A 10,726-nucleotide genomic window follows, 5' to 3' on the forward strand; every position below is an offset into this window, starting at 1 on the left:
ACAAATGTTCAAAAATCTCTTCCGTTAAAGGCTTATTTTAGACCACACGACATGAGAAAACATGCAAATCTAAATCTGTACACCTTTAATATCCACTGTATATTGTATGCTGGATGGACTGTAATTCTTATTTGTTTTATTGATCTTTTTGTCTTTGCTATTCCAACAACTGATTAATGGCTTAATGGTTCCAAAGCAGAAATCTACCTGTTAGGTTAATGACTGACCTGGCTTGCAAGGGATTGGCTGCAGTGGCAGGGTCATCTGGTCAGAGGTGACTGGGAGGGGCTGGGTGTTGGGGTGGAAAGCTGGGATCATCACATATGGCATGTTCACCTGCTGGTAAACGTCAGGATAAATACACCTTACATTATGGTTCTAGCCTCATTTACCAGGTCTTATCCCATGTTAGAGCTTATGGCTGTGATATATGAAGAAATGAAAGTGTTGAGAGGAGCTGACCTGGATCTGCTGCTGAAGAAGATTGATCTTGTGCTGCTGCTGGATCAGCTGCTGCTGCTGTTTGGCGATCTGTGATATATGACATGGTTATTATGTATGCACGTGGTACACAGACACGAGTGCACACAGCGTCCATCTGTTCATGATCAGGCTTCATTCAAAACTCAACCTAGAAGGAGAATTAACACTTAATTAACTTGTTCTAAAGTCAAGTAAAATTGTAGGTACATAATATGAGTATAATATTGTGGTTTATACATAAACAACAATTTTGAGCCAAATATCTGATATGTAAGAACAGAAAATGTGTGACTGATCTCATACCATCAGCATTCTAGGTGAACCAGCTAGTTCTTCCATTTTCAGCGCTTTTTAGAAAGTCAGAAACATTTCAAGCATTTCTCTGCTTGAGGCTAGTAGTCTGAGACTACACTAGCTACTGCTAGCCTAAAACACCCAAATCTCCATCTTTTGGTGACTGCATTGAGGGTAATGTAGGTGCCAGATTTTGACAAGGAAAGAGAATGCGTGGAATAACAAAGACTGTCTGTATCTGAAATCACTCCCAATTTACTACAGAAGCACCCTACATTTACATTTTGATCTTTATTCCCCATTCGTGCATCTGAGTGGAGTGCAATGCAAAAACAGCACAGTACTGGCAAACACAGGCCTCTGGACTGTTCTAACACATGTCCAACACCATTCAGGTAAGCATTGGTATCACTGGCATTAATATTTAAATAAAGCACCAGAATTGCCACTGACTTTTTGAATGAAAGTTATGTCATAAAAAAGTCAGACTGTGCTGAGTTTTCCTAGTCTCCAAAAAGAGTGATATAAGGAGAGAGTGGGCGAGTGAGTGACAGAGCAGAGGAACCAAAACCTGACTTACACTAAAAAATAAACTGACACAAAGAGAATGGTGGTAGATGCATGGATTCTGAACGGTACCTGCTCCTGCTGCTGTCGAGCCAGCTCCATCTGCTGCTGCTGTTTTTCCAGCAGCAGGGCGGCCATGTTCCTCTGCTCTGAGTGAGCTCCCAGGAGCTGCTCCCTCAGACCGCTCAGCTGGTTGATCATCATCAACAACTGGAATTCCTTCTCTGCCAGAGACTCTGGAGTACCTGAAGGGGTCAGAGGTCAGATTTCTCTGAAAACTGCTTGAGCATTTCTATTTCATGACAGAGAGGCCGGTGTTATAGTACATGCACACTATTTCAATGGCTATGTTTCAGTTACGACTCTTGCAACATACCATATATTGGTTACACTTTGCAGTAAAGTAATTTGTATTTTTATATATATAATTCATTATCTATTATACCAAAACAGCTCAGATGAGACATGGAGGATTTGGTTCCCTGGTTTGAAACATTCCTCCTCAAATTTATTGAGTAACACAACAACAAAGACAGTGGACTATTTGACTATTTGGTTTCTTTCTCATTCTCACAGGATGAACCTAATAACCTTTTGATGTATAACATACAGTGAGAGCGGATTAGCTGGGGTGGGGCCACTTACACACACTCAGGTGTGTACATAAGGCAACGGTGTGCATGTTATGCACAGTAGATTTTGTCAGTCAGTCCAACGTCACTGTGCACTGCTGTCACTCACTCAGTTATAATTTCCACAAAGGATCAGGTTTCACAAAGACATATCTTTGCTACTACCACAGGGTTATACATTGTGTATATTTTTGCATTTTAAGATGATTTGATTCTGACAAAAGTAGCTGTAGGTGCAGATAAAGTGGGCAATGCATGCGTCTTTAACAGCCTGGGTGCTCCCACTGACCACAATCAGTCTCTGGATCAATTTTTGAGATCCATAAACTAAACACAGTGAATACAATAAATTTTTATTGTATTATTTTAAAAACAATTAACCATTTCTGAAGTTTCATGTAAATAAATCATATTGTGTAGATAAACAGAAAATAATTCAACACATTCTGAGATGCCCCTGAGATTTCAGTTTGAGATTTTCAGGAGGTCCGAGCTGTCAATCAGGGGCCAAAATGACTAAATACCAAGGTTTTCAAAAAATCTAAAAGACCACATATAAGAGCTGAGTGTGGTTACAACATTAGTAACACATACTATAATTTGACCAATTAAGCCTTCCCTTATTCTTCTTCTGTCTCCAGAGAGCTCTTTTTTGTTGTTTTATGTTTTTGTTTCATCTTCTGCTGGAAAAGAAGATGAAATCAACTTTCCAAGCACTAGTGTACCAAATCACTACATGCAGCCAGATATTGCTTTTGAATTTGTTTAACTAATAAGGCAAATGAAGATCATGACAAATGAAAGGCAGGTATGTGCACAATCTAATAGTAATGTGTTAGAAATAATGGTATGTATTGTCAGATATTAATACACAGTTAATAATGTGCCAATATACTGTAAATGGTCTAAAGGGATGGGGTAGTGTTTGAAAACTGACCTTTCAGTTGTTCTTCCCCCACTGTGCTTTTATCCAGAAGTTTCTCCTTCCAGTCAGTGGTTAGCAGCTTCTCAATGGTAGGCATTACTGTTAACAGGACACAACAGGTACTCAGCAGAAACACACTGGGCCACACTAGATGGCGTGAAAAATATATTCGGTCAAATAAAATCTATCTGACACCAAACTACTCTCTCAGCCTCTCATCTGCTGTCCTAATGGCACTGATTGAAAAAGACATTTGAGGTGCTCAAGAGCAGAGGTTGTTTGTGTATCTGGGAGATGTTTTGAGTGTTTGAGTGGATCAATATTTGTACAGAGAACAAACCAAGGTCAGCTAGTAGCGAGAATTTGAGAAAATTTTAAGGCGAGGAGTGCAGGCTGGTGAAAGAGGGCAGGGAGAGTCTTGGGAGCCACAGCTTTTTACACCAAATGTGAGGGGCTGAAAAAAATTAGTCCGAAAAAAAAATTCACCCTGATTCCCCTGAGGCTATTCAGGAACCAAAACAACACCCTCGCTTCTCTAGACAAACCGTCACTTCTATGCATCGATTTCCAGCAGACTGCATTGTTTAATGCTGAATAGCAGCAGAATGTAGTGCACTTAAACACATAAGCTATAGTGTTGTCAAAGTCTCGGAGGTGAGAAAATTGTATGGATGTGTATATATGTGAGTAGAAGAGAAAGACTCCCATAGAAGGAAACAAAACTAAGGTGCAGAAAGGTGACAGACTGTGGAGGCGCACTGATATAAACACTTCAAATGGTGAGCACTTGTTGAGGTGAATGAAGTTCAGATCCAAATACAAGTTACTGTCTTGTCCTGCTAGAACATTAAAAAGTGCATCAATCTCAGTTTTAACCGATTTGATCAAATGACTGGACAAAAAAACGTGGCTGTGGCTCACGAGGTAGGGCAGTCGTCTCCTGACCAGCAAGTTGGTGGTTCGACTGCCAGTCTTCCCGCATGCCTAAGTGTCCCTGAGCAAGACACTGAACCCCGAATTGCTCCTGGTGGCTTGACTAGTGCCGGTGCGTGGCAGCCTGTTGTCATCGGTGTGTGAATGTTGTGTGTGAATGGGTGAATGGTGTATGATCTCCTGTAAAGCGCTTTGGCCAGTGCAACCCACTGTGAGAAAGCGCTATATAAAATACAGTCCATTTACCATCAGATCAGCAGAGACAGCGTGTGTCCTCACAGATACAACTCAGGGACACTGAAAGCAATGAGCTGTGACAAACACATAAACTACACCAAATTTCACCCCGATTGTCTCAAACAAAAAAGTATGCCACTGAAAAACATTGAATTCCTAAATATGGTGGCTTTAAACAACGTGGGTTTAAAAATTAAAGCACAAAGTTTTCTTACAACCTGGATCTTTTTTTTTTTTTTTTACCAGTTTGTCATTGTTACTGTTATTATGGTTTACACCAGAATTCATATTCTGGCTGCTCATTTCTTGTCCTGTCAGTCTTGGTTATGGCAATGTTGCCATGTTCTCTGATCTTAGCAGTCACCCTTGAGAAACCATCTAAACCACATCAAGGCCATAAATTTACAATATACAATCTCAATGCTAACTGCAATATTTATCACATTCACTATAAAGGTGCCAGTGTGCTCCATTAGAAGTGTTTGTTGGATGTTTGAATCGCCCCTTTTCCCCACTTGTTTCACAGTTTCTGTAACTTTATTGAAACTAACAACCCGGCCTCCCAACCCTCCTCATGCCACGATTGGCCAGCTGTGTGAAGGTGAGTAAGGAGCTGGGCTTTGAAAGTCTCTTTTAAGCTCTTTTGGATTTTTCACACAACTATTTATGCCACTTTTCATGTGAACAACTAAGGTCAACACTAAAAGTGCCTTCCTGAATAAACATAAAAATGTGCGCCATTATTTCCATATTTAAACAGTATTGCAGCCTTCCAGTGTGGCCGTTTGGAACAGGTATAACATTTTAGGTTGCATAGAGTAGTTACTTTTGGCCATAACCCAGCCCTTAATTCAGCTTGTCAGAATGCTAACTTGGCATAACTATGCAGCACTAAACACAAAGTTGTACTAGAGTTTTGCAGGTCTGCAAGCAAGCAAAAAAAATTAGCTATGTGGTCATAACTGAAAGTAATGGTTTACCTAATGATGGCACTAAAGGAAAGGTCAGAGGATGGTCGTGGTTCTTACAATTTATTCTCTATTGGTCCTGAATATCTGCAGCAAGTTTCATAGCTATCTGTCCAATAATTAAAAGGATATTTGACTATAAAGCATAAATGTCAGTCCCAAGGTGACACAAAACAAAAAGTGAGGGGACCATGAAAGCCAACTGGATTCATCTTCATGAATGTCTGTGCAAAATTTCATGGGAATTCATCCAGTGGTTACTGAAATATTTTAGTCTGAACCAAAGTGACGGACCGACCAACACTGCTATCATGGCTGTAATAAAGTGCCGCAGGGATGATATTTTTTGTAGGCCAACTTGGTTCCCTCAATAACAAGTCAGTGGGAGTTTTCGATAGGTTTTTGGGTTATTTGGGTTGAAAACAAGCTCTATGATAAACAACCATTTGTGACATTTACACGTTTTGTTCAGTAAGATAATCTTAACCACTGAACACCACTTCTATGATTTTTGAAATCCAAATACAATCAGCAAAAGTAAAAAGCTATTGTTGGGCTATAAACCAACTACACCATGGTCCCATGACTTCAACGTCACCACCACGGCTTCCAACTTGTAATTTGAATTAGTGCACTTACCTCTTCTACAAAATCCTTTCCTCTTGACCTGACCTAACTGGTGATCATGGCTATGTCAGTTAGAATAGAGTTTAAAAATAACGAGGCTGTAAAGGAGAACTAGTGAGGAGATTTTTCTCCATCTCTGGTGTGATGATTATTAACGTCCCACACAGCCTCTGTAGTCTCATTTAGGCACGTTAGCAACCGTTAAAGACATGTAAAAGCATTAAAAATCATGAGTGGGGTATTCACTGATGTACTTCATTTCTTAGAACAAGACTGTTATGTATTGGCCTTGTGTTAATCACAGACCTTATTTCAGGCATCTAATCAAAAACCCATTCAAACAACCCACTGCTGCTGACTTCAGGATAAAGGAACCAAAACAATGCTAACTCAGAGTTGGATTTTAGGACTCAGAAAAAAAAGAAGAAAAAACTCAATCATGATCATTATTCATAAATTAAAAGGCTAGAGGTCATAGTTTTTTTTACCTTTACTGAGCAAAACATGCAGAAAAAGCTAGTAGTGGACCTTGAATTAAAATTATGTTGTCAGAATATTCAAAACGGGCTAACAGATCAACTACGTATGCAGTAGGTTGTGCCAAATCTAAGAGATTTCAGTTCTGTACCCTTGATGCTGCAGGGCAGAAAGTTAATGAGAGACCATATTAAGAGATTAGACACACCTTCCTTGAAGCTGGATTGCCCTTCTGGTTGATCGTGCATCCTGACCGCCTTCAGTCCCATGGGGCTTTGCCTGTGAGGGTGCTCCTTACCTGGAGAACCCTCCTGTCAGGACACAGAAAAGAGAGAACATCGATCAGACCAGGGTGAGGAAAGACTTTCTACTTTGACATATTGTTCTTAAACTGCCAATTGACAACCCTTCATGCTCTGTCATGCGTGTCATGATATCCTTACTGAAGGGGAGCGGGAGAGTGGTGGTGTCAGCTGGCGGGCCTCCAGTGGCTGACTTCCAGACCAGTCATGTGAAGGAGATGTCTTAAGACGTTCACCGCTGCTATTCACTCTACCTCCTCCGCTCGATTCCTCCTGTTCTACTTTGACACCAAGGCCTGCCATGGTGACATCCCCGCTGGAGAGAAGTTGCAGTGCTGGAGGGCTGGGCTCAACCATTCTGTTGAAAGACAAATAAAGCACTAGCTGTCATCTGGGTGTGGTATCCCACAGTCAAAATGACAGTATCTGTCCCTTATAATCTTTATCTTTATGTGAAATGAGCAATACTGCAAGAACAATACTCTACAACAGCTTCAAGGAAGTTGACTGGGTAAACCTAAAGCTCCAGTTACACAGGTAATAAGATTAGCCTACATCTTTGTTGTGAGGTTTTCCTTAGGCACAGTGGTGACTTGAGCCAAATGCTAATCCATTCATTGTTGAAATATTTTACTATGAATCAAAGCAGAGGACAAAACAACTTACATTGCCAATCTAAATTAAGAGTTTAAACAACAGGTAGAGGTGCAGAAGACAAAAATACAATACAGTATAAAAGATCTTCTTAGTTTCTAAAAGTTACCAACTTACAATAACAAAGAAAAAGTTAAAAACAAAAGAAATCTTTGAAGTGCATATTCTATAATTCTACAGCACTAATTTCCATAAGTACAACAATGAATTTATATCACTCAATTGTTTTTAAAATCCAATTCTGTTTCACCCAGTAATTAATTCCAATTGGTTCTACTTTGCTGTTCCTTTGATCGCTGTTGAGCTACCATCAAAGAAACTCAAACCTTTTCCTGCAGATGTTTCACATGAATAGCCTACAGTGTACCTGGAAAGAGATGGATAATGGCCTTCGATGTGATGGAATATGTGCAGAGGAGTGAGATGTTCCAATGTGATCGTTCAGACAGCAGTCGCATTGTCACGTATCAGATAAGAACCAAATCTAGGTCCACATGTAGAAGTGGATTTGAAAAAAAATCTGATTTGGTTTGTTTACACATTAATAAAAAGATCTGATCTGAGTCATTTGGGGAAGGGGACAGATCTGGGCCACTACAACAGTAAATGTGAACATAGCATAAGTACTGGAAGCTGTAGTGATGGAGTTAGTGCAGTGCATTATGGTCAAGACAGCAATTAACACAAAGGGAGTTTGGTGTCTGCATTACTAGCACATTACAACAGAATCAGATCAGAAATTAGGTAAATTCATAAAGCAGGGACTATGAGAAACATTTTACTTTTCTCTGATCAATAACCATACCATAAAATACGTTAAAATTAATCCCGTTGCAGAATTTATAAAAAGGTCATAAAGGTCAATAATGTTGAGGTCATGCAAGCCAGTTCATAAAAAATATGGCCCAAAATCTCATCACATAGGGTGTCTCTGGTGTCTAACATGTCGAAATGATTTAAGTCACTTCCAAAGTCAAGATCAAGGGTTAGGTGGTTGTTGTGTTAGAACCACCTGGGGTCACAGTGTGTGTGTGTGTGTGCTGTATGTACGGGTGTGTGTGACAGTGAATAATAGGAGGTTATAGGGGAGGGAGACAGACAACGCCTCAGTCAGGGAGAGAAAGGAGGAGAGGACAGGTTGAGTGAGAGAGGTCTGAACCACAATGAACTTGAACAAATCAACTCCGCTTGTGAGTGTGTGTGTGTGTGTGTGTGTGTGTGTGTGTGTGTGTGTGTTATTTCCCAGCTCTGCAGCAGGAGGAAAGAAAAACACAGCAGACAGCAGAACAAAACAAACAGAACACACAAGGGCAAAAAGTGCACATATATATAAAGAGGCAGAAAAAAAGCCATTGTTGGAGCCGGGGAACAAAGGAAGCTGGGACAATGGGGGAGAGGCTGACAAAAGCCGCCGGCCGCAGGAAGCTGGCCGGATAACAATGCCAGCGGAATGTGCCGACCAACTCAGGATCACAACGCAGAAAAAAAAAAACAGTTCTGTGGAAAGCATAATAATGTTTAGACCCCCCACCACCACCACCACCTTCACCCAGCTCTCCCAGTCTGCATACTATGTTTGTGAACAAAACCACCTGTCTGCCTGGGTCCAAGTCTCCAAACCCCAGTGATGTATATGCATGTATATATGTATGCGTGTATATTTAAAGGTGCACAATAAAATACAGCTATGAGTCACAAAGTGAGGCTAAAACAGTACAGGGCACCTCATCTTCTGACCTCTTGGTGGTCATGACTAGAAATCTTCTCGACACAGGAGGTGATACACACACACATAAGTGTGTTCAAAATGAGAAATTAGGACTGAACATGCAGCAAGTCACACAAGCTAATGCACTCTTATTGTATGCTTGGGTGGCAGCTCAACACAATCAATCCATTTATAGTTCTTCTGGGCTGAAAATTTAAAGCTTTAATAATCACCTTTATTTGGTCAAGTATGTTACACACACACACACACACACAGAATTTGTTTCCGGTACAGAACCAAGGCAACCATCTGCGGTACCAACTCACACCAATGGCTCTAACCATCGGGGGCAACTTGGGGGTTCAACATCTTGCCCAAGGACACTTCGACCCTCTGGTTGGGAGACATCTGCTCTACCCACTGACCCACAGTCACCAGTTTTAACTGGCACAGTGCTACATCTCTCTACAGTTTTGCATCACTGTCAATCAGTGAAATAGCATGACCCCGTCAGCGTGAATGTATCCCAGCACCTGCTTTCCCATGCATGCCCTGGCTAGTACTGCACAAAGAAAACAAGGGCCCACTCATCAGAACTTTGCTCCATAGTTCTACATGTGAAAATATCTCCAAAGGGTACCTTAAGGTTCTGCTGACACAGTGCCTCCTCCAATCTGCCACTGCAACTACACAACTACACCAGACAGTATTAGTCATAACTACTTATGTATGCTTCTTTTATCAGTTTTTGTTTATGTGTCTGCCATGGATGAAACAACTGTAGACTCCCACATACTAGCATTTCAATTTCAACTGCTGTGCAGCAAAATAAAATTACTACTGTGTATATGCAGGATCTTTGACAGTCTCCAATGTGCAGATCAGACAGAAACGTGTATGATCTCACTGACCTCGTGTGGCACTGTTTTGGACCTAAGCTCAACTATGACTACAAACATGTAGGAGAAAGGCGGAACTGGGCATGCAAAACATAAGCAAGGGTGATCTGGATAAACCTAGTGGTGGTGGCTATGATCATCTGAGTAAAATATTGTACACTTGACAATAATCTACCCTTGTTTTAGACAATGTTAAAAATGAATGAACAGGACTTGATTGTTGTCGAGTTAGTCATTGTTCACTATGCCATGAACCAGGGTACACATCACGTAGGACTGTTTCATCCATACATTTACTTATTGTTACTGCTGCTAGTTTTACTGAGTATCATTCTATCCATCCCAGACCCTTGTTTTTCTACTAAAACTACTGTTAGTTCAATTATTTCAGCCAAGTAGTGACAGTCAATATAGCTGAAACAAATATCACCATATTTCTATACTAGGGACAACATAGCTAATGTTTACAATATTGCATGTAAAATTTGTAGTTTAATGCAATTAACTGTGTTCCTGTGTTATATATCAGACAATTGTTTGGGCTTATTAATTAACACACAAGATACATGTAAATTCATATGATATGATCATATCATCTCATCACGATACAACTAAAATGTTGGTACACAAAAACATGAAACTGGACATTGGACTTAATGATATATGGAGATACATGCAGCTCAAAAGTTATGTTTTAGCTAAGGGTATTCTGACTATTCTAACAGGCAGAATTGTGGTAGAAGATTATTTTGCACTACTGGATTGTATGCTAACTGCATCCAGATGTTACAAACTATTGTGCGGTAAAATGCAAAACAAATGTTGGAATTTAAGGTTAATATGACAAAAGGACCTGAGAGAAGAGAATGATAAAGAGACATGGGCTCATGTGATCTCATGTAATGGTGAATATATTAGAAAGACAAGAGGGAAAGGTCTATTATATAAAGGTCTACAAAGAGCTTATTATCCACCTGTGAAATTAGAAAGAACTGGGCTGAACGAAGGCGAATCTCATGA

The 10,726-nt window shown here is 40.3% G+C and overlaps 1 protein-coding gene across 2 annotated transcripts in view; it reads right to left on the bottom strand.

Annotated features, from left to right (window-relative positions):
- Positions 1-10,726, bottom strand: part of sox13 (SRY-box transcription factor 13) — a 52,426-nt gene that overhangs the window by 12,134 nt on the left and 29,566 nt on the right. Inside the window, exons 2-7 of one of the 2 annotated variants that reach the window (XM_020620559.1) lie at positions 6,587-6,803; positions 6,352-6,454; positions 2,914-3,000; positions 1,417-1,589; positions 463-531; positions 228-336 (exon numbers count right to left, since the gene is read on the bottom strand). In XM_020620559.1, the coding sequence (XP_020476215.1) occupies positions 228-336; positions 463-531; positions 1,417-1,589; positions 2,914-3,000; positions 6,352-6,454; positions 6,587-6,802 (757 nt within the window). In that variant the 5' untranslated portion in view covers position 6,803. Of the gene's footprint in view, positions 1-227; positions 340-462; positions 532-1,416; positions 1,590-2,913; positions 3,001-6,351; positions 6,455-6,586; positions 6,804-10,726 lie in introns of both variants that reach the window. The other variant, XM_020620558.1, reaches the window with a different exon arrangement.

The sequence above is a fragment of the Monopterus albus genome, unplaced genomic scaffold (genome assembly GCF_001952655.1).
Source record: "Monopterus albus unplaced genomic scaffold, M_albus_1.0 scaffold241.1, whole genome shotgun sequence".
NCBI lineage: Eukaryota > Metazoa > Chordata > Actinopteri > Synbranchiformes > Synbranchidae > Monopterus > Monopterus albus.